Below are 25,706 nucleotides of genomic sequence, written 5' to 3' on the forward strand. Positions count from 1 at the left end.
AGTACTAGATACTCATTTGAACAACTATCGATACAGGAGCTGCACAATATATCACAAAATGATGTATACCATAATGTGGGCTAACGCAATAAACAATATCGCAACTAACTCAATATATCGCAATGACACTGAGGTTCTCCGTTTGACAGAAAAGTACTGGACTGAAAGGATCATTTTTATTCATGATATCGCTTATTCAATCATTCAGTCTTGGTTTTTGTCTCTGATAAGGTTTTATTTGGACAAAGTTTGACTAATAGATTAGGACATGCATGTTTGTTTTAATATAATTAAAATGTCCAAAGTATATTAAAATACTGAAATTATATCAATATCTCTGTAATGAATAGCCATATCAGAGATTAAAAAAATAATTAACATTATTGATTAAATAATGGACCTTTCCTGAATAGTCTCGAAATAGTCTGATCAATATCACAACAGGGGTAAACCCACAAGCTAATATTAATTACATTATAATTGTTTTGTCTATATGTTATCAGTATATTCAAACATTGCATTATTCCTCTCACAGATGCCATTGCTCTCTTTAATCACAAATACATAGAGCTGCCCTGGATGTGAGAATTAAGGAGGAAAAAAGAGAAGTGCACCTGAGAACTGTAATAAATGAGCACTAAATATAAAAAGCTCAGGTGTGGTAGCCCATAAAAAGTTGCTCTCTCAGCACAGCCTCCCACAGATGAATGGGCTCTTCACTTCAGCTCTACACAAAACTATCCATTACTCACAGGGTTATACACCTGTGAAAAGCTTCTACATTATCCTGCCGTTTTTGAATCTCTCATTGTTATTTCTTCAGCAATCACAGCGAGGAAAGTACCATGCCAAAATAATGTTAGCGCTCCCGCCTATTGTGGTCAAAAAGACCCTAATATGAATACAACAATGAGATCTGCAACCAAACAAAGACTAAAACAGGTCGTCATCACAGTTTACTCACGGGTTAGAACAAGCATAAAAAAAACAACAACCAAAACAACAAAATAAATAAAAACTGATGTCACGATTATGGTGAGGCGAAACATTGCAATTTTCCAAATATTTGTGATTATTGACAACATGACCAAACTGTGAAACCATCATATATCTGTCTGATGTCTCTAATGTGAAAAGCTTCATAAAATCAAACTTTCTGAGCGATTAAGGTAATGTGACATAGACAAACGGATATAAAAAGTACTTTCCCTAATCAGTTTACTTTTTTGTAAGTATACATAGAATTGAATAGACCTATTTTTTCTTCAAAAATTCTTGCAGTTCTTATGAATTTTATTTCTTATGATCATATTATGTTACGAGTTATCATGATTATGAATGAACCACATTATCTTCACATCCCTAACCATGTGTAAGCCCACAATTCATGATGAGAACTGCCAAAGTATCCACCACGAGAACTCTGTCGGTATCATCTTTTCCTCTCAATTAATCAAGTTCATTCACAATTAAAGGTTCCCCTGCCATCAACAGAAAGGCAAGCTTAATCCTGAAGAATCATTCCTTCTAATAGGGGTCTCCTCAGCGCTGCCACTCACCTGTGCGATCTCATACAGCAGCTTGTAATGTTCCTCGCGCTTCTGTAAAGTGCACAGATTGCAGCCCATTCTAGTCGCTGTGGAAACGTCCAAATCTCCCCGAGTCTTCACCATCCACTGTGGTTCTCATCGGTCACTCTCGCTTTGCCAGCATGTTCCTCTGAGATGTCCCATTCATTTGCACAGAGGGATTTAGCGTTGGAGTAAGACGAGGTGAGAGAGAGAGAGAGAGGCAGAGGACGTGAAGGTCGCGAGCAGCAGCAGCACCAGTCTCCCCTCTCTCCTCCGCGCTCCGTCTTTTTCACACACGCTGCTGGAGTTGTGGCTCGCTCTCGTGAAAGGGACACTCCCCCTTTCCTGCCACAGCGACGGCACATGACTACACCGGGAGCTCCTGAATAATGATGAGGATGAGAGCTGGGATATTCATGAGCTGGGAGGGGCAAGAGGCGGAGTCAGAGAGAGAGAAAGAGAGAGGGAGAGAGAGAGAGAAATTGTGGACAAGCAGCGGTTTGCACACTGCTGGAGCATTGTTACACAACGTATTAGAAGTGAATAGCAGGAGACAGTTGAGCAGAGCCAAAAAGGTTTAGATATCATGGAAATATAAGGCAAACATGTTAGTATGTTTGGTGTGGGAAGTCACTATTGTAAAGTGTAAAGTATTTCTGGACGATTGTGTCGGGTAGAATGTAAAAACAACAGCAATCCGAGCATATTAGTGAAATATAGGGATAACCAAATGATTTCATCTCAATCAATATTATTGATTGGTTCATAAACGTCTTCCTTCTTCCACAGTTTTCAGCTCCTTTGTCTGCCATTTCTCTCCACTTAGACTCAGAATTGTGACGTTTATCACGGAAATGGCCTATTGACGTTTTGGTCTGACAAAAAGACCTGAGCGTTCGGACTGAAGTCGCATTCTAAAAGTACTGCTATATATATCGTATTTATTTAAACATAAAGAAGTGGCCTAGGTTGGATTTGAAAGAATTGGATACAGGTCACATGTGGGCAAAAAAAATCAGATTTGACCTGCAGTGTGAACGTGGCATTTCAGTGAAAGAGCAACACAAAACAGATCGACATAATATAGTTGTAAAGGGGAAAATATACATGATTTCCAGATTAAAAAACAATAATAACACAAAACTGTATTAGTGCAGTGCAGTGCAGTGTGCAAGAGTATTCAACTTGTTGTTCAACCAGTTGTTGTCAGAAGTTGGTGATTGGTGACAGAATTAATGTTGATCCATCATTCCATAGAGTAGTCCCCCTGTGTGATCTAATCTCAGTATAAATGCAGCTGTTCTGTGAAGAACAGACGTTTGTTGGGGCACAATCAGCATCATGAAGTCCATGGAACACACCAGACAGGTCAGGGATAAAGTTGTGAAGAGATTTAAAGCAAGGTTAGGTTATAAAAAGATTTCCCAAGCTTTGAAAATCTCACGGGGGACTGTCCAAACCATCATCCGAAAATGGAAAGAGTATGACACAAGTAGAAACCTACAAACTTACAGGCCAAACAAGGAGAGCTCTGATCAGAGATGCAGCCAAGAGGCCGGTAGGACTTGCAGCAAATTGTCAGAGCCAGGACTCAAACTCACGGCGCTGCAGCCGGTGGCACATGGAGCCTGGCACATGTGCCCCCTCCTCAACCACCAGGCAGCACGCTGCTGGACCACTTTGTATCGAGATACTACACGTGTAGGATGCATATCGTGACAAGAATCGCGATGCATCGTGGCACGATGTTAGGTTACAACCCTGTATGGTCGGAATGGGACGAAACTCACATATGTTGAAAATCATGTAAAAACACATTTGTGTTCATGGCAATCAAAACACCACAGCCAAAGGATCACAATAAATGTACCTTCAAATACACACATTTCCCTTATCAAGGCGTAGTTTATAGAGACATATGCTACTGTGTCACAGTCAATTAAAGAGGGAAAATAAAGGATAACCATGTCTACAGTAATTGTGTCACAATGTACCTTATGTGTACCACTTGAGTCCACTAACAAAGTAACAGTAAACACGTCGTCCCGTGAGTGACCAGAAGGGAATGCTTCAGAATCCAGACTAGATGAGTGCTCATCAGCTGCTCCTGGGCATCCCTCCTCCAGAGACTTCATAATCCAATTTTCTGGACTTTATTTTTGCTTGACCGCCTTGAGGCAAGTGAAACAGCGCCTACATCTCACAGCGGAACGCAGCATGATTGTACACATTGTCCACCCTTCTCTCCACCTCTGTCTCCTCTGCTCTAACTATCCGCTGGAGCATCCTCAAGAATCACACAAAGAAGTGACTTTCCTGCCGTTGCCAGGCAATATCCCATCCAAGTGTTCCTCACTAAAGTGTCAATTTCACATCAAAGGGTCTTGTTGCTAGACCGCAGTGCGAAATAGAGTATAGTATTTGGTGAACAGGGATGTGCTATTTGCTGTATTCTGAAACACAGCACTCTAAAACCAAACAAGATCATTCAACTTAAATAAATGGAAGAAAACTGACAATTTCAACTTCAAAACAAATGAACCTATCAGTAATTTGACTTTAGCATACTTTTTAAGACAATAATTTCATATATATAGTAAAACTAAAATGTACATGCCTTAATCCACAATGTTCATTTTTTTTGTTATTCAATTAAATTGCTCGGAGCATATCAGCTATGTGGTACATAACGAGCTAAAGACCTATAGTTGTATTTAATTTCTGTTTGTGGAACTTTATAAACTGCTAAACATTTTGCCATTTTAAGTTTACATTTGTTTTTTGGACTTGGATATAGACCGATGATGCTGAGTAAACAGACGGATGGGGAAAGAGGGATTCTGCAGAGAGTTTATGAGTGACAGTATTCCAAACAGACTGAACTGGTGTGTGAATGTGTGTGGCTCCCATAGTGTACTTATATTAGGTTATGTGTGTTCTGTGAATGACTTTGTATTGAATCGGTTGTAAGTTGGTGTTTAATGACACAGAAAAGGTGTTTTTACATATTTTGTTCATGTATCAGCGGTGTATCAATGTCCATTCTCCATTTTTACAGTCGTGTGTTTATTATATTATATCATATTGTCTTGTATATTGTATTCTGCCTTTTAACAAAGAGAATTACTGACAGAATGTATGTTTGCGTCATACTTTTCAGCACTGAAGGGCCCAGTTGGAGTGGCTATTTCATATATGTGTGCTAATTAATATGCATAAATGCCGACCATCAACACCTCTATTCACTGCTCATTCCAAAATAATTGTGGGTCCAGTAAACGTATAGTTATCACCATAATTCTCATTCTACTCCACACTCACACTTTGATCAAAACAAGTCCTATTTTGTAACTGATTTGATCTGCACTAATGTTAACGTCAGCGCATTAAATGTGCAGTCACAATGTACTTTTGATTCAAATCAGGATTGTGTTTATGTGACATGGATCAGGCAGAGCTCCGGGTCGCTCCCTCACAGCGCCTCTATAGGCGATGGGGGAAATGTGTCTTTCAGCACATTTGGTTCGATTGATAAAAGTGTATTGTGAATGTGAACCGGACCAGTTCAGAGAAAGAGACAAAGTTGTAACTTTGGTCCCCGTCGAACCAAGTCTGCTTCAATTTGTATTGTGAATGCAACCTAAATCCGCGCTGCCTCAGTGAGAGTTATTAATTGTCAAAGCACACTGCTGCAAACAGGAGAGTCCCTCTGGAACTGCACTCAGCTGCACTACAGCGTCACAAACACACAAAACACACTCCACAGATAAATATTGGCACTGCACTACATATTAAGGCAATAACCTGAATGTGAATAGGATTAAATGGTTGTGAGAGTCATTAAAACAAGGTATAGAAACTTGGCAATGTTGGCCAATTTTAGCCTATACTCCATGTTATACCTCGTTTTAATTATTTGCCCATTTTGGCCAATAATATTGGCCAACTGATATAGCGGTCAGGCCATAAAGTACATGCATTAACTGGCCATACTAGTCTTGTAGTACTCCACTGGTCTAACATCAGACTAACTGAAACGTCTATGCTACGCATGTGATCCCGAACTCTATTCACCTCATTCTAGAAGCCCGCCTGGGTGCCAACGTAATCCTTCTTCCAGTTGTATTAGTTCACATAGGGCTCAAACCTTGAGATGAAATAAGTTCTACACAGACTACAAAGTGGTTCTCAGGCCCAGGAATTGGTGAATTGTTGACTTGTTGGTCACATGAATATTGGTCATTTTACACAGCTCAATCTACTTTATTACACATTTTAGCAGTGAGATTTCCCCCTCATTTTCCACTTAGCAATAAGGACTGCTGTGAGTAGAATCAGAATGTTTTCCACACGGAAGACAGATTTCAATATGAGGGACTGAAGCACTGACAATAACAGCAGCGGCGGTGGACTCACTGACCCCGAAAGGTTAAGATGCTTATTGGTCAGCCAAATGGACCCTCATCATCATCTGTGAAGCATGACTGATACAGTAGTCCGGCCTGCGGTCAGGCAGCCCCTCCTGATGGGACGTCCAGAGTGAATGATGCTCTCAGAGGAGAGCATCAAACAGTGATAAAAGCCTGCTCCAACTGCTTTATGGCCCTGGGTTTTACTACGTGATAGAGTGGATTTACCTCATGCTGCATTTTCAACAGACCTAAGGGCAAGAATGGCACTTTATAGTTACATTTAGTAAAGCCATTTACTTTGACAAAGATTTGTTTCTCGCATTGTCAGCTTCTCATGTTGCTCTAGGAGATGAATTGATCAATTGTACAAAATAAAAAAAGTTCTAAATGGCTGTTGGAAAATCCTATGAATAAAATTATAAAAATATCACAGAGGGAAGAAATGGGCTTTATGAACATTCAGACAAAATGCTACTCATTTATGTTAAGTTATAATAAACTAGCTTCTGGTTTAACTGTTCAAACCGTTAAAAGTTTAAACAACAAAATACTACCATAGATTTATCTTGAAGGTACTGTATGTACTTCAAGTTCAACATCAGGATCTGAATATTGAGTTAATATTACCAAAAGCAGCGTGTTATACAGTCACACAGTCTTCACAGTAAAATCCAATACCACAAAAATATATGATCAATCGGTTGCCCCTAAATTCTACCACACAGAAAAGATTGAGGATTCAGTTATCGCCCCTTCTCTGATTGTAAACCCAGCATTGCAGCCTCATAAAAGAGTATCCACAGAGACTATAAGGATATTTTATAGCATCATATCTTTGTCCTTTTGACTTTGCTTCTGTCTTTTCCACTCGTCCACCGGTCATTTATCATAGAGGTGCCCTTTGCCTGCTCAGGTAGAAACAGCTCTTCAATCCTACTCATTCTTTCTGTTAATGGAACTCACACCTGGAGCATTGAGGAGACATTTTTCCTTTCTGTCATCGATGTATTTGAAGGTTTCTTTAATTGTATTTCTGACAAACTGACAATTGACCACATCTTAAACCTGCAGCTATGACCTCCAGCAGAGTTTACGGCACAAAGTTGGATGTTTTTCTGTGGGCTGCAAAAGGACTTGACTAAATGTGTAGCAAATTGCAACAGCATAGTTACAGTTCTGTCAATATCAAACATGAAATCCTAATCAGTGCCCACAAAGTCTGTTTGTATTGATTTAATGTCGTGGGATAAAGACCGCTGTCTGTCATTTGCTACACCGCAGAAGTTGGATCAATTTAATATTCCACTGCCTCTACCCCGATCAAGCATAAGAATGTTTTTTTTATGAATGTTTATAAATGTGTAGGCTAGAAAAAACATTCATAAACTAAAGAAAAACTCAAATGTAATGATTTTATGAGCACCTTCAATAAGCTGCCTCATATGCAACAACAAGTTTTGAGTAGTTACAGCTGGACATTACTTTACAACAATCACAACTACTGCTTTTGCTTCCATTATAAACTACATTTGATAATGATTCTGACCACTGCAGACCTGGATCCTTGCTATTCTTTAAAATCATTTTGATTTGACAGAAAAATATCACGATTATATTGAAAATACTTTATGGCAGGGACACAATAACTTTAAAGCATAACTAAGTAACATGTTCACCTTATTGAATGCCTTTGTAAATCCTTGTGATGGTTGAATGTGTATTTTCGGGGCATTTGAAGTGTTCGTCGTCGCCCCTGCTGTCTAAGGGCAGAAAACCGGCCTTGCAACGTTTCCGAATCGACCAAAAAACCACTCTCCTGAGAAACCCTGGCTCTTTAGCGTTACATTAAGTCACGTTAAATGATTTTGTATGTGATTATTACTTCAATAAAAAAAAAAAAAAACTTTCTTTGTGTCTGTTTTTTAACCGCGCATTTTCGACCTACAGGGGACTCAATAATCAGAAGACATTTCCTGATCTTTGATGTACGGTTCAAATAAGCAGAGACTATAAAGAAGAAGACAATCAAAGCAATAATCAAAGAAATACATTAAATCAAACACGCTCACTGATCGGATTCCAGTGGTCAAACATAAATACCACTCAGGACGCAGTTTCCGACATGTGTGTAACCTTGACAACAAACAGTGGAGCATCGTAAAGAGCTGGAGCTATAATCAGGCAGTTGTGATGGGATTACTGATCTCAGACAGAGTCCCAGCAGCGCCGACTACATCAGCCGTTTCATTAGAACAGCATTGTCCTCTTTCCTGGGAAGTGTGTGAGGAGAAATGTGACGTGTAGCGTGGATGTAGTCACCCTGCTCTTCCTCCTGGGGATCATGTGGCCGCGCAGGGATTCACATGGTCTGCTCGGGGAGTAATTAAATGGAAAGTCTTTTATGAATGAGTCACTATGAGTAGAGTCTGACAGCTCTGACAGCAGTGGTTCCAGTGCAAAGGACGGCACAGGTGGGCGCTTCAAAGACAGCATGCCCGGGCCGTGGGAAGCGTACCAAAATATCTCTTTCAATGACAATAAATTATTAAAAACGTTCAAATGTTTAATGCATGCGGGAACCTGACCGTGGATATAAATAGCGCACTATAGGGCTGCTTTGTATGATAACATATGCAGTGTTGCTTTACGGGGAATCAATATTACAGCAATTCTTCCTTCGATATGCAGGTTTTCCAATATAAATAGGACAAACTAATGGGCTCTGTGCACAACAGTGCCTGGTTAGCTCAGTGTTAGCGTCACTTGCAGGTGAATGTCACTGACAACAGGTTTAAGACTTCACAATTGCCCTGAATACTTCCCCGGTGGACACACATTGTGGGTCAATGCTTATTTTGAGCAATAATTAATAATATTAAACTAAATAAAACTATATAACAACCTGGAATAATCTATAAATAAAAACAATCAGGCCAAATGCTATTTTCAAATTGAATTGGTTGTTTATTTGCATTTTATGTTTTAATAAAAGCTGTGTAATTAGCTGTGAGAAACAGTTAGCTCGTCAAATGATGCTGTGCACAAAGCCTGTTACTGGCTTCAAATATAAATTCAGTATTCAAAATAGAATTGATTATTACTAATGTTTGGAGACATAACTGACAAACATTTGAACTCATAAATCAGCGTTAACAGGGCAAATGATGCTCTGATTAAACATATATCAACACTAAGATTAGCTGGAACAAATGATTAATGGTACAACAGATAAACCTGTGTTTGTGAAAAATAGCAAACTGCTGTTCTGTTTAACCTTTATCCAATTACACACAAGACAGGCAAGAAAAACGACTGGAACCCTAAAGTTGAAGTTTAATAACGATGCATGCATGATTAAAAAGCATGGATCAAAGCCTGGAAAGGAGTGTAAATGACACTTCACGTGTGGAACAGGCAACACTTGCTCTGTCAGGGGAACACAGGTAAGAGCAGTGACCTTTTCAACAATACTCTGTTTAAAGAAGAATGGGAGAGGAGGAGCACTTCTCATTTATTCACTCAACTGAAGCTCACACATTTGCAGAGAAAAGGTTGAATTATATTAACTTCATGTCAACGTTTATTCATGACACAATATGAAATGTTGAGTTGTTAAGAAACAAGATAATGTGACATAAAAAGTCAGATAAAAGCATATTTACAGTTTTAAATTTTGTGTTGATTGAATAAATTCTTATAATTTTATAGTTCTTGCTAGGCATGTTACAATAACAGTTATGTGTGATTAAACAAATATGACGATAAACGATAATAAAAACGCCAGGCATTAAAAATGTACAATATTGTTCCAAATATAAGAAGCAATAAATAAATAAATAACAGAACTAAACGCTTTAGTACTAATTTTGTATCAATAATGTGTTATTCAACAGTCCACAGCTCAAATCTTATTATAGTACAGAAAAATAATAAAGTCCCCCACTATCAACCATGATACATTTTGACCCCAAAAATGATTGTTCCATCTATCATTTATTGAATAAGTCAAATTAGTAATTAGCGTGACAGACCTCGTCATGAAACATCACTAAATTATTGACTCACCAATACATCCCAACATGAGACAAGGAATAAATTACAATTTTTATTATGGACCCTTTAAAGGTTTTTAACAAAAACTTCCCAGAATAGATGCAAAAGTGAAGTGAAACAAAATGTAATTTGGAATAAACCTCAGAGTATTAAAAAATATGACAAATCATGTTGGTTTTGGTGAGCGATATCAGAGCCTGGTTTAAAGACATTTACTAATATATTTAACATTATGTGTTTTTTTAAAAGAAGTTTATGACAGACACTTGGCATTTATGATAAAGGTAAAAATCCAGATTATTATTTTTTTATGAACTGCTGAGCCCACAGTAGTTTTTAATTTAATCTACAAATATATTATAAACTTTACTACAAATTATGCTAATTATTAATTATGCTCAAGTAAAGTTTCAAGTCAAGAAAATAAGAGAATTAAGAGAAAAGCTAAATAAATGACTTAAAACCATTAGTATTTAGATCTGATGTCAGTTAATCTTTGACAGTGTGTTATGTTCGCTTCACTTTGCCTTCAGCCGCCTCCATTTTGGAATTTCCTGTCTATCGGAACAGCACAAGATTAATAAATGTTTCTGTAAAGGAGCATTGTCTTTAGCATAAGCAATACCCAGAAATAAAAAGAACACATTCAACCAGTCCAAGAATATCAAAAGGGGAATTATTTGTTATTGTGACAGAAGTTCAAACTCGCAACAGGAGCCAACCATGCACAACAGCGTGTCATTGATTAGAGCGCCAGCACTGTGCGGCCGAGCGCTTGTCAATACACGCTCAATACACCTTTGATTGTGGATGAAAGTTTTGTGCTTGTGGAGAGAGACACTGGATCTATAAGAACAATCATCTAAGAGGGCAAACGGCACAGCTCTCCAATGCTGATTCTGGCATAAAGAGGAACATTGTGTCCAGTAAAGGGGCAAAGACGAGACACGGGTCAAGCCGTTTCAAGACACAATGGCTGTCCTCTTCTTTTCCAATGTCACACACTATAGATCCTAAAACACAATTGGTTTGGATCAATCTTTGTATTCATGCAGTTAAAAAGGACACGCAAAGCTCTGTAGCCTTGACCAAAACCCTGTTACACCTTTCTATCCGCCCTTACCTGACCTCATGATGGTGGGAATATGAGAGCCAAGTGATGTAAGAGTGGAAAATGCATAACCGGGAGTGATTATGCAGTGCAGTTTTCACCTGCTTCGCTGAGCAAATGCGTACTGTGGCCACAAGAAGCGAACGCCATGCAAACTCTGTGCGCTCTCCACCACAAGGTTTGTGCTTCATAGATCCCACCTGAATCTGCGCATATGAACCCACGTCAGGTCACGCCCTCCCCACACCTCCAAAACACCATGAAAGCGCAGCGCAAAGTGATTTATGAATGAGATTTAACCTAACATGAGCCAATAATCAGTGGGTTTGACTGAATCAGACACGGGGGACGGAGAGGCAGGTACATCAGAGGCTTTATCACAAATGCAAATAAAAGTGACTCAAGTTTACTTTTAAAAGGACTAAATTGTATTATAGCAGCATAATATTTAGGTAGGCTATATTTTTGCAGATGTACCGGTAGTTGTTTTCTCGCTGTGGCTCAGACTCCTGTTCACACATAGATAAGAACACATGGAGGTCTGAACGGTCAAAGGAGAGAGTCGTGAGCGCGCACAAGAGACACAGATGCCCTGTTTGAAAGAGGAATACGTGGATCAGGGACAAACGCTTCAGCTGCAGCAAAGACAAGAGCATGTAAAACACAAAAGCATGTAAACGCATGAAGCGCTATCAGACACTCTGATTTTGCTGTAAAACTGTCTGGAATATAAAAAACGTTACGGATTAGGCTATTATTTCACTTCTTTAGACAGGAAGGGGCCTTAAGAATAAGCTCTTTGTTACAAAATAATGAAGGGACTATTCTGGGTCGGGTTGGACAGTAAAGACAACAGTAATGTGTCTCAGTGTGTCATTAAACCAAACCTCCCTCATGAGTTTTCAGGTCTGATCATTGTTTCATAAATCCATTCACAAATTCAGATAAATGAGGCCCCAGATCTGCGGAGAGGTATTTTGCTTGTCGATAATAGAATAAATAAAAACATTTTAGGCCAAGCAAAAATATCTCCATGGATACAAGCAGGAAATGTCTATAGAACACCTTTGAGCATAAAATGACTGTATGTTTTTTGTGTCTTCCACATAGAGCAGGTCTCTGGAGGAGTCTAGAGCTGCATGTCTTCTATAAGCTGTGGTGTGTTGGCATTTCTGGTCCTCTAATTCCAATACTACAGTGAATGGGAGGAGTGCGCCTGAGGATCAGCTTAACAGAGCCACCTAAACTGGATTGCTCTGGAATGAGAATAGCCCCAATCTGTAATAAGAGGATGGAGGACGGATCACATGGTCACTGCTTGGTGCGAAGATTAGCTGGAAATTATGATCATACCCACGGGCCAGGAATCTTATTTTCTGTCCTCCTGATAAGAAAACAAGAGCAGAAGACAAGAAGGATGGGTCTGTGTGATTCATGCTAGACTCTCGCTGTGGTGGCACTCCTATTTAACAGACGGGGCCGATTAGGTGCGACAGCTATGTCAATGTTGGCTCTGGAAATGTACAATCATGTTCTAATCTAAGTTAAGTATCTGGTCATTTACTGAGCCGATGACCCATGTTCGTGTCATTACAAATGTTCACAGAAAAACAAAACATAGCAGTATCTACCTACATAAAAGTCACATAGCACATAACACATAGCACATAAATACGCTTGGGGCTTTTTGATTGATATGGTCAATCTACCAATCCTGTTGCAGTAGAATCATGCATGTGGGTTTCAGGGATGCATCGATACCAGGATCAATATCTGATACTGGAACATCAAATGGATCGGGCATCGTTTCAATTTCTTACTAATCTGTTACTCCATTTAGCCATTTTGAGAACACAAACATGTTTTTACCAACTTCAGCAGAAATTATTCATATGTCATACCTCATTTTAAAGGTCAGAACATACAGAATGAGTCAGTAAGTTTATTTTACAATGTTTTGTGTAGTAAAGTTACTACAATAGGGGTACAAATAATATTAACATATTATCATAGTAATAACAACTTTAAACCAAGGTTAACCCTTCTTGTCAGTCCACAACAAAAAGCACTTTTTGAAACAATACATTCTGTCTCAATCTTATAAATGCTTGTGAGAACTTAACATGATAGGACTGACAAGTTTAAGATTTTGTACAGGGAAAACATTCCTTGCAGGAATTTTAACTCGCAGTACAGTATTCACAGCAGATGCCCTGTCAGACACACACCTTCATTTGGCAAGCATTGGTCCAGGCAGATGGATTAAAGCAAAATGTTTTATCCATGTTATGTTTTCCTAAAAAATAATGCTAAACTATACTTTACAGTAACAAAAAATATTGCATGCTTCAAGAATGTACAATTCCGTTTGAATTCCAAAGGAAAACATATCTATCAGAGCTATTCATTTACTTTTTTATTTGGTATTAAGATAAAACCGTGTTTCTGTCTAAAATCCGTTGGAGGAAAATGATGATTTCACCAAAAATGTGCTTCAGCATGAGCTAAAGAAAAAGTCCACAAAAGATAAGGAAAAACAATTTCACAAACCACTGGAAAGTCTGATTGCTCACACAGAAGGGGCCCCCTCAGTCATTTTACACAGAACGAAGATGAATGCCATCTACAACAATCTGAGCCTCATCACACACTCACAAATGAGGTAAATATTTCACACAGTTGTCACATTCATAATCACAATATCACATTCACAAACGCTAAGTCTAACATTTGTAAACAATTCAATAGCTGAACTTTTTAATAGGAACCAAACCCCCGAATGCACCCGCATAACAAGTTATTCCAGCATTTTGGGGACAATATTCTGTTGTGATATTGTTGATATTATTGATGTTCAAACCAGCACAGTAAGTTTTTAATATCATGCCATGTCATTGTGTATATATGACCTTAACCCTACTATTTAAACAACTTTATATCCCAAAAGACATACATACAAGTGTCACATGATGAAGTTGTTGTTGTTGTTTTACTTTTAATGGCGGTCGAGAGCCAACTGAAAAGGTGTATTTACCGCCACCTACTGTAGTTGTACGTCTTCAAAGTATGTGTTTTACGCTACACCGTTATAAAAAAAAGGAGAGAAAGCGAGAGAGAAAGAGAAAGAGGGAAAGAAAGCAAGAGAGAAAGAGATAGAGAAGGACAGAGCCACATGATGAAGTGAAGAGGACCGCGGGGCAGTTCTTTCTGAACAGTGTCGTCATGGTAACAGGGCCTATTTGACAAAGCGCTTGCGATAAAGAGTGGCTCTGCTCACATTCATCCTGAAAATGGGAGTCTTATTGTGCTGGAGGCTGGACCAGGTCACCCTCTCCCCAGACGACTCACAGACACCTTACAGTGAGTTTTATTGTGTCCTCGGACGTCTGTACAACACCACAGGACACTTCATTTGTCCAGCCCAGCAGAGAAAAGTTTTTCACTCATGAAACTTTTCTCCCAAAATAAGAAAGTCGATCTTACGCCAACACGGTCAAGCATTCAAATTGAATTTCAAAACAAAAAACAAAGGTGGTCAGAAATAAGCTGGAACAATATAACCACGTTCTCCTTGTCTTATTTTTTGAAGAATGTAATGACTGTAATGAGCAGTAACTATAGATAAGGTATAGATATAGATATAGCCTAAGGAGAATACATTGTGCCAATAATGGTCTGATACATTTTCTGCCCCAGTTCATGTCACCACCAGTTTGTCCTCAATGTGTCTTTTTCGACATACTAATGAGTTCAAATAGAATAATCATAGTCATGCTCATGATAAATCTATAATGATATTACATCCCAGATAAATACATTTCTAATTTTTAATAATTTGTAATACATTTTCAATTTATGAACTTTTCTTAAACTATACTATACTATACTACTATACTATACTAACATGTGTGGGCCTTGCTAAAGATTTTAAAGGGGACATTTACTCTATTATACCAGTGTTCCTTAATCATATTTTAATCAGAGTTGTATTTCGAGTGATTCATGCATAATTTAGTAATCCTTGTCCCGCATTGGAAGCTTGAGTGCTCAGGAAATGTCAGTTTTCACCCACCACATATCTCCGCCCATAAATAATAACAAGAATGCAGTTGATTCATACAGTGCTTTTTGGACCCTCAAAAGTGCTTCACATTATTCAATCACTCCCCACCTGGTGATAAGCTACAACTGCAGCCACAGCTGCCCTGGGGCAGACTGATGGAAGTGAAGCTGCCAATTTGCGCCATCTGACCACCACCATTCATGCACCCATTAGAGTCATATTGACAAGGTGGTGTTTTACCTAAGGACACGACGGCAGTTTGCACTCGAGCCACAGCCATGATTCAGATGATTGTGTCCTCAGACAGTGGGACAGTTGTGGTCCATCACAGACCTGCCGCTGTTCCAATCCAAACTTAAGATAAGACTCAATTTATCGTGACATTTGGGAGCTAGTTTTGTGGCACTTTGCAAAAGCAAATGTATTTTAACTTGACTTGATTTTCTATTATATATTATTTAGGAATGACAGCATGTATGAAAGAAGTAACAATGCTGTTTTTTCATTAAATGACTGCATTGGTCAGATTTAAAACCTTTTCAGAGTTCGCCTTGAGCAAAAAGGACACCTATAACTGTACCCCAGGGTCAGATGGAAGGTCGCTCCATAACAACCACACATATTTATAATAACCAGGCTCATCCTTTAATATTGTCCATTTCACGGTGTGTAGGTCAGAGCAGGTCAAAATTTCCCCCGTTTACTGAGATGTGGTGGTCGGGTGCGCTGTGTCCTGCCAGGCCGGTGTTAATACTCAGGAGATGAATTAAGAGCCCCCCGTGAGCTTCCTTCTGGGAATAGTTTCTGCCTCACAGCACACTGCAGATTAAACCAAAGGGGAACAGTAAACACAAATCAGACAGTGGTTATGGGCCAAGAGGCAACACTATCAGCCTGACAGCTCTTCTCTTCTGCAGCCTCGATATTGCCTCAAACTATATGCTCCCAGTGTTCTGCTTGTGGCGCAAAGACCAGGTGCTAGGGGGACTATCCATATAATGTGCTTGTTAAATGCAGAAGTGAGTTGCTTTAAGTGGCTATTAAATAAAGCTATGGAATATTAGGACTGTCTTGTAAACTAAACTTATCCCACACCACCCAATTACAGCTTTGTTGTGGGCAATTATAGGACCATTATGTGGTAGTTTGGTAATTAAAAAAACTGACATTATCTGTATTATGTGAGCTGTGATAATAAGCAAACGAAAGTACAATTTACTCCAAAAAATGAGCAAAATAATAACAAATCTAAACAAAAACGCAACCACACTCTTTTAGTATGTCAGTATACAAATGTTATTTATTGTTAAAATTGTGATCCTTAGGAAGTATTTTAAGAATTACATTACTAACAATTGTTTTCTCTTTGAAAATAAACCATTGTTTTTACTCTGTTGGCAATGAGAACTGTTCAAATGAATCATTCTATACTAGAATGACATAATGGTGCTTTTAAACCCTCCCCCAGAGCAGCACAGGTCCCTGGACATATCAGGGAGGTGCATCCTTGCCCGTCTTCACCCGGTTCAGCTCCTCACATCATAAAGTGCTGTTAGCTAATACTGTGTGCTTAATTCCTCATCGTGGAGCTCACCTCAGGGCGGCCCTGCCAAACTCTAGCTCCGGGAGATTTACTGTCGGCCATTTTGTGGACTAATTGCCCAGTGAAAGTGCAGGGAGGTCAGCGGCACAGCCAGCAGTGAGGCGGCTCTGCACCTGCTTTGAGCTGAGCTCAGGAAAAGGCCAGGATCTTTAAATGTCCAGGAGGCAACACAACAGGGCAGGAATCTCCATGTGGTCAATCAGATAAGATTAAACACACATTGTTTGGAGAAAGTGAAAAAGCATCCATCTCTTTGAATGTTTGTTGCTGAGCATACAGTAAATAAGTCTGATAAGATGAGGAGGTGTGTGAGGTATGTGAGCCATGCTGCTGTTGATGCTAATCTAATCTCTTCACTGTGGATTATTTGTGATTCATATTCCCTGTCTCCAACTACAATTTAATGGCATTGAATACCACAGTGTTACCCCCAAATTATTGGAGGTGAAAATTGTGAACCTTTCGCTAGCATACATGGTTTACTTTCAAAATTCTTAAACATGATCCAAGCACAAGACATAATGAAGAAGAATTTAAATATTTTTACCACATTTCAAAGCACACTTTTAGACCATCACGATTACATTTGAAAATGCCCCTCTAATCCGCCAGTGCTCCTCTCACACTCTCTGAAGAGTGAACAGATCTGTCCATACTAAGCACACTTTTGTCCATTTTAATAGCCCTTAATGATGGTCCATCACAGTCTACTGGCCCCCCTGTTCTGAGTGCTCTGTTTGATAAGCAGTATTGCACGCCCACATAATTCAGTGGCACCCTCAAATTTATCACCTCCAGTGACCCTGTAATCTGTCTAATTAGGCACAAATTACTAATCAGAAAGGCCACTATTCCAACAGCTGCTCCAGCAGGGACAAAGGCACATTAACAGCGCGTCCCCATTAATGGAGAGGTCCTGAGAAGTCCTGAGAGGTCCAGAACGGTCCCGAGATGTCCCGAGACATCCGGGGGGTCCTGAGAGGTCCCAAGTGATCCTCAGGAGAAGTCCTGAGAGGTTCGAGTACCAGCTCCTGACCATGGCCAGTGTGGAATCAAAAGCCATGTGATATGCACAACCAACACTTTAAACAGAGCAAGGTAGAAGCTACAAATAAAAAAGAAAAAATGCTTACAGTAACTGGTTCTATGAGTGTGCAGGGGCCCAGGTCGGGCCAGGTCCAGACCTGCAGGGAATGGCTTGGGTTGTGTTGGGACAGAAAACTAGACTAGTGGAGCTGATCTAAACTATACTGTGATGCATAATGAACCGATGCAGTGCAAGTTCATGCAATTACACATAATGGGCAGTTCAATTGTGGAGACCAAACAAAAGCACCTTGCTTAAATCAGCGGTCTCACGCTGGGTGTACGCCCATAGAGGGAAATCACAGGGGGGTCCCGTGCTGACTGGTGCCCCCCCCTCCCTTCGCAAAACCTTTAATAGAAGTGTTATCAGTTCAAACTATCTATCAGAATGTATATGATTACTATTCACACACTCTTATTAAATTAGTCTGAAAGTCTAAAGAGAACCGATAAACCCCAGTTGTGACACATTAGTTTAGTCTGTTGCCTGGTGACGTGCACTACCGCCTCACGTGCGGCTAAGCCACTAAGCTAAACAATTATCAAAACATGGCGAAAAGACAAGCGGATATACAGATATAAGGGCCTATTTCATTTCGCCAAAACGCCTTGTAAGTTTCACGGTGAAACAAATGTATTGCCATAAACCTTGAAGAGTTATTATAGTTTAATGTCGTAGGCACAGGAGCTTGAAAAGCGAGGAGGAGACGACGAGTCACAAGCCGAAACCTGATACCTGGAGTTTAAGTTAATTTGGTTTAGAGATTTAGACGTCCTGCCACAGGAAAACGAGGAGTACACACCCGCTGGGTACAACAGCTGAAATCGCAAGTTGATGTTCCAATATTTAGTATTTAGCGTGACCCGAGTTTGGACTCTCGTAACTTAAGCGATTGTAAAGCTGCTGTGCTCCTTGTGTGTGCTGTTTTATGTCACTTTTAAAACATTAATGCAAATAATGACTGAAACAGCCAATCTACACGATTTTATACATGTGTCTTTTTATAATTTCCCACCAAATATCGACACAAATTCCATAACACAACGCGCTTTATCCAATTGGAGGCATTATTTAAAACACATTATGTGATAAAAAGACAAGAGTAGATGCACGTGTGTCAGTATCTAACCTCAATATTACGCTGTGAGGACTGGTAAAGCTTCTACAGAGTTAACACACTACGTCCTACAGCTGTACAGTCAAGTTTTGACTTGAATCTTACTAAAAGTGCCTTGCTTAATGCCTTGCTTTTGCTGTATCTAGTAGGATGTTTATGAGTAACCTAAACACCCATAGTGGTCTCATAGTGTTTGCTTATGAAAGTAAAGCTTTTGAACAATGTTGTTGATCATTTAAGTCATTTTCCTCAGGCTGTTTTAGACTTTTAGACTCAGGCTGATGAGTTGTTTTTAGTTATATAATTGTTTTGTCTTCGATTATAAAAAAAAAAAAGAAGTGGAGAAAATTGAGTTACATACATAAGCGTGTGTTAGTGTATGTGATAATTGGAGTTTGTTACACCAATTTGTTGAATATTTTCAGATTGTTATACCGTTTTGTTCAAACATGACTGCACTTTATTAGTAGTTAAACTGATTTCTGAATACATTTTGACTGTTTAAAGGGCAAATACTTACATTAGTATTCTAATATTAATCATATTAACCATGCTGTTGTATTTTTACAACGCCATCTTAAGTGTTAAAGGCGTTATCATTTCCATACATTTTTGGACCCCCCTAGACCAAATTGGGAGCTTCGCCCCTGTGTATTCCTGATGCGAGGCAGCTTCCTTACATATTGATGGGGTCAGTTGCAGACTGTCTGTTACATGGTGCAGATTGGAGAAATGCAGGACAGATTCACATGGAAAAAACTTTTCTTGCCCATTTGAATTGAATGAATTCCCAGAGTGCACTTTGTATTCTGTTCTACCCTCTGAGTCACTTCAGTTTTTAGACTGAAGTCAAATGTGAACCTGAACCAAATAGATGACAAACAATGGTGTGGATTTTCTCTTGAAGCGCATCGAGTCCTTCAGACCAGTAACACCCTCGATTAGCCATTTCTTCTAGCAGCACTCCTGTGGACCAAGTGAAGGAGAGTAGGCTGCTTTCTGGAGTCGCAAATATCAAATATTATAAATCACAGGGAGCAAACTTTGTTGGTAGCAGCAAAAAGGAGGGATGGAGAAAACAGGGGTAGGTGCAATTTCAGGTTTCATTTCACACCTAGACGTAGAAAAAAATCAATACGTTGAGTGTTGGTTTATTGCCAACCTTCAGAAGGAAAAATGAGACAATAACCACAAGCAGCAGATCGTTTTTTTCTTGTTACAATGCTCTTACTTACAATATTACCTGCCACAGTGGACTAAAGCAGAGCAACCAATGCAGTTATTGTTATATTGTCTTTTACATGAACTTTTACATGATTAAAATACATGCCAAAACATAGTAAAAAAAAAACACTCTCTTGAGATAGTTATGGGTTTTATGAGGTTCACAGATAACGCATTATATTTGCAATTATAACTGTCCATTACATTCTTTTTCATAATAATTATAACGTTTTAAAATGTGTAGAAACATAAAAAAAATAAAAAAATAAAAATCTTTATCATTCCTAAAGCTGTCTTTCCTAACTGGCTGATATAACAGTAGTAATAGTAAAGGTAATCCATGACTCAGCCTTCCTATAATGGATATAACTGAAGTATGCCATTTTCCGGTGTGTTTCCATAGATGAGTTAGTGCAACAGCGTAGTCCACATCACATTACACACTAAAAGCTTAACCCAGTACAGCTGCTCATGTGGGTGACAGGCATAAATAACCTGCCAGGCCTGTGTGCGCTTCATAATTGTGCTCCAGGGGTCACTGTGGGGTCACGTTGGGGTCAGTCAGGCCCTGTCTAATGAAGGTAGTGCTCCAATAGTCCACACAGCCATCTCCAATCCCAGGCCCCATTGCTTCTGTCAATCACAACATCACTACAGAATGCATCGCTCTTTCACTCGGCACAGCGCCTCGGAGCATGAGAATATATGGTGCCACGGCTGAGGGGAAGTCGTTTTTGCAGGACTTGATTAAAATGAAAATAAATATGATTATACTCGAAAAGGGAAGGCGCAATGAACATAGTCCTAGCTGTTAAGTAAAGGAGTCATAAATGCATTGGGTGTGGAATGTGCTTCCCTCAATTCTGAAGAAAGAGAAGGCCGTGCTTGAAATGTAACATGACACATGCCGATAGGTTGCGTTTACAACATTCTCATAAGTTCAGATGGATGGAAAGGGCCTATATAACGAGCAATTCGCTGTTTTTGAAAGCCATAACCAAACAGAACGTGCATGAATGAGGAACCTTCACCTAAAAAGATTGATTTGGTGTTCTTTTATTATGCATACTTCTATATCCTCTATCAGACCCTGCAAAAGGCAAAAAGATTGTTATGGATTGGGACAGAGCCAAAGTCATCGGGACAAAGGTCAACGAACACCACCACAGGATGAAAGAGGCAATAGAAATCTGGAAACGTGCCCAAAGTACATTAAACCGAGATGAAGGGGCGTGCTTGCTCCCTCACACTAAGGATACTGTTCAGAAGAAGTGGGCCTGCAGAGAGCTTGAGGTTGATTGCAGACAAGCAGTGGAAACGTATCAAAGTATGACAACAAACAAGCAATGACTGGTCTGACAAAGGAAATAAAGTCAAATCACAAATTTGCTATATTAATAAAAGTCCTTTCACCTGACGACAATGAAGCATCTTTGACTGAACAATGCCACCGCGTTTTACCTAAGACTTTGAATGAACTTCCAGTTTTTGTTTTCGGGTGAATAGGCCGTGTCAGTACAGAGATATTAACCACAACTGGGTCAACTGGGTCAAAACATCTACATTCCAACTGTAACAAGGCAAATTCTACAGTGGAAAACGTGTCTTTTAGCTTGATTCTTAACTATGGCACTTCCCAGTTTGAGTGAGTTCCAAATTTGCATCAAAATGAAATGAAGTGGACAAACTACATGGATATTTAAAGTCGGTGTAATCCCTCATTCATCCTGGAGTGTGCCATCATAGAAAAAGAAACAGTGTCCAGATGACTACTCTTGAATCCTTTTCTAAAATATACATTTTACGTTAAATATGAGCTCAATTGTGATGAAAACACAATATTTATTTGCTGTTAAACCTGAGCAAAGAGATCAGTGCTGAGAAACACTGAAAGCAACTAACTTTAGTGTAATATTGAATGTGTTTGATGACTATGGCAGGTACAGTTTTATCAAAGATGTATGTTATGAAACTATCTTAACAAAGTCCATTTAACTTAAATAACAAACTACAACTGACAGAACACGTTTAACCATTCCTGGCATTTTAAATTAGGAAAATATAGTCAAGCTGACAACTAGCATGGTTCAACTATTAACTTTAAAATGTTATGACATCGTACGGTTGTTTCCTTTTATATTTGTGTACTAAATAGCGACTCAGCATTTTGTTTTTAAGCTATTTGTTTTTATCTTATGTCATATGGCTCACTTAAAGAAGACCCAATATTTCATGCTATGTTGATCTCTCTGATGCATCCGCAGCCATTCATCACGATTGGCAGAAATACCCCCACTTGTCAAACACATACCTAAAACAGTCCTACGTTTCCAAATTCAAATTATTTTCAAAGCCTTCAACTCTGCAAAACTTATTCTTTCAAAATGCGGTCCTCCATTACACCCTGGGGTATAATGGGTTTTGTCATGCTGTGAAACTCTCTGTAATGACTTTGTTAGATGATGAATTAATTGCAAGATAAGCGCAAAGAAACGTGCATGAAAATGTTTCAGTATATCTATATCCCGACTCAATTTTCATTTGCCTCCGACTGAAGCGCCCGCCGATTGAGGTAGGAGTCAAGCTGGAATTGAATTAGTGCAAAGTGAATGGATTCTGTTACAAGAGGCACAAGCTGTGTCCAATCAGTGTGTCTTTTCCCAGTAAGTCTCCAAAACAGCAGTCAATTATAATGGGTTTTAATGGGAAGGAGCGTGCCAGGGAGGAAAACGAGAGGAAAGAGTAATGAAGAAATAAAGAAATGTTGTGGTTGTGGGAGGCCAGTTTTATCCTCAGATACGGCTTCTATATGGCCTGTCAGCTGAGGTTAAAGTGGAACCGTATATTGACGCATGGCAACTCGTGTCAACAAGTATATGGACTGGTCTGTTTTTACGAGATTTAAAACAAATATTTACGTCTAAGATGTCCGGATAGACACTTCCCACAAAAAAGCACCCCAATCTTCTGCTGCCTCGCTGTGCTCCGCCCACTCTCCTGCTCCAGCGCAGTGACTCAGCCTGAAAGCCCATCCAAGTATACTCTGCAACAGGACAAATGACCTTATGGTTGGGTCCAAAAAATAAGGTCCTACCTCCAGTTGTATAATTGTAATAATGCACAGTTTGCTGCCTTTTTAATAGGATGCTCCCAATTTGCTCACACCAAAATATCCTCCTCACCTTCTCTTTATAGGTTCCGTATATTTCCTGCTCACTATTCACACATTGTCTGATAATGTGACCACAGTAATAGACCATTGTTGTGAAGATTAATTGTTTAATCAATAAAAGGACAGGGAAAGTCACATAGCCTTCTACAATATGCCTTCCACTTTAGAACAAAGCATCTTTAGTGCGTTGGTGAGAATATTGCATCAGTCATTTAAAACTATCATTTTTTATTTTTTTTTAAGCATTTCTGTAAATTAGTTCCCAAAGCCATACAATAGCATGGATCATGCACTGGATCATCACTTTCCAGACAAAACTAAAAGTATGTATTCTTAAAGCTTCTCTTATGTCCTACTGTAGTTGTATGGGCTCATCAGCCTAAAATGTCCAGTAGGCCTGCCGTAATTGGCTATTTCACACATGCAAAGGCTTATCTGGCAGAGGCAACCGGCCAGTCACTGTCCAGCTCCAAGCTCATCCATCAATTATTATCAGGCGTCACTGTGGACCTGAGCAGTCCTTAGACCTAGGTTCAGCTGTTCATCTGGAAGCCTGTAGATTAAGTCCTGCGGATTAACAATCCATAGAAAACAATGGCTAAACTAAACATGACCATAGTTATATAGGCTTAATAAGCAAGGCTAGGAATGTGTGGAGGCTTGAGGAAGGGCAACAGGCATAAAACAACTGTACACGGGGCGTTTTTTAATATGATCCCACATTTTGGTGGATGGTAGCCAAAATTAGGCTTCTGAAATAGTTTAAACAACATAGTAAAAGTTGCACAATGAAGGTTTAAAATCACATTTGCCTTAAACATTGAAGACTATAATGAAAAAGCCTACTTGTATGTCTGTGCTCCAATACAACTTCTATTCATTACATTTCATTTGCTGACATTTCATTTATCTCTGATCTTAAGGGTATAAATAGCTCACCTCAGTATGCATCTTGATATTCATAAAAGCAAATGGATTGCTCTGTGCTTTCTGTATAAAATATGGGCGATGCATAGTAAAGGACTTTAGACTTACTGTTGGTTGGGCGAGTTGGCTGCTGGCTCTCTGCTGACAGGTTGATAGGTGTCATCTATCACCTATGAGAAGGCTCAAAGGCTCACCACACCAATCATAGCTCTGCCAGATGTTACAGTCACAGCACACATTTACACACACACAAAACTACATGTATGCAAGCATAAATCACACGCAAACAAAAACAACCTATTGCTCAGATGTATGCAGAATGTGGCTATTGTTAAAGTCAAATTATATGTATACAAACACAAATATTGGGTTATTCTTAAAGGTATGCACATTTTTTGTCAGTGTGATGGCCTTAGCTGTCATGGAATGATGCAATAGAGCTGCATAATATCACACATTTACAGTGTCCAAATATCATCAGAACAATGGTGATGAAAATGTATCTCAACAAAATTTTCTGTCATAGAATTAATTTTTACAAACAAAAGATTAATTTTCATTCAATAAGAGAGAGCTTCCTGTTCTGTTAATATCAAGACATATAGCCAGAAAAAGTCTGTATGATTTTTTTTTTTTAAATGGACGTCATCTTGACCTTAAATCAGGGGTGTCAAATTCATTTTGGGCCGCGGGCCTAATTTTGACCCTCAAGCTGGGTCGCGGGCCAAACATAACGTAAAAAATATGGCTTTGAATATCCTAGGAATAGTTCTAGGTGGACACAGCAGCAGGTGAAAGACTGAGTCCTAAAGAAAGCACTGAGAGCAGCTCCTGTGAACACGCTAGTGTTCAGGCGTGTGTTCACTAGTGGTATTAAAGCTGCCAGTGCGAGGGAGACACACTCACTTTTTATCTGAAAGTAAAGCATGATGGAAGTGCACTTTATATACTTTTCAAATGTCATTACATAAAGACAGCACTGTGCCGTGGAGGACACAACCAGAAAGTCTACAGGGACTGAATTAAACAGGGACTGGTTGTAAAGTCCTCCTAATGCAACATTTATCTTTATTTATTCCTGCCTGCATTGTTACTATACGTTTTGGGTCCATTTAAATAAGTACAACGTCACACAGTTAATGAGATGTTATGGTTTCATGTCAAATGCTTGATTTGAATAGCTCTCAATCTGCAAGTTTGAAAGAAAGGAAAGCTCCCACAATCTATTGGACTGGCAGCGGACAAAGGGGAAAGACCACCGCACATGAGCAATTACTGCAACTACTTCAAATGTCGCTCCAACCCTCACAGGAGCCCAGACTTTATGAGCCCACCTGTCAAATACGTACACGCTTCCACCAGCCTA

General features: G+C 39.3%; 1 protein-coding gene across 1 annotated transcript in view; it reads right to left on the bottom strand.

Moving 5' to 3' along the window:
* The window catches only part of LOC140349059 (PDZ domain-containing RING finger protein 4-like), a 74,798-nt gene extending 72,940 nt beyond the window's left edge, over positions 1–1,858 (bottom strand). Inside the window, exon 1 of the mRNA XM_072435270.1 lies at positions 1,560–1,858. Coding sequence (XP_072291371.1) covers positions 1,560–1,673 — 114 coding nt within the window. The 5' untranslated portion in view covers positions 1,674–1,858. The remainder of the gene's footprint in view (positions 1–1,559) is intronic.
* Between the last annotated feature and the right edge of the window lie 23,848 nt (positions 1,859–25,706).

This window comes from Eucyclogobius newberryi, unplaced genomic scaffold, assembly GCF_026437365.1.
Source record: "Eucyclogobius newberryi isolate DKJ021-1_F unplaced genomic scaffold, fEucNew1.0.hap1 SCAF_7, whole genome shotgun sequence".
Classification (NCBI taxonomy): domain Eukaryota; kingdom Metazoa; phylum Chordata; class Actinopteri; order Gobiiformes; family Gobiidae; genus Eucyclogobius; species Eucyclogobius newberryi.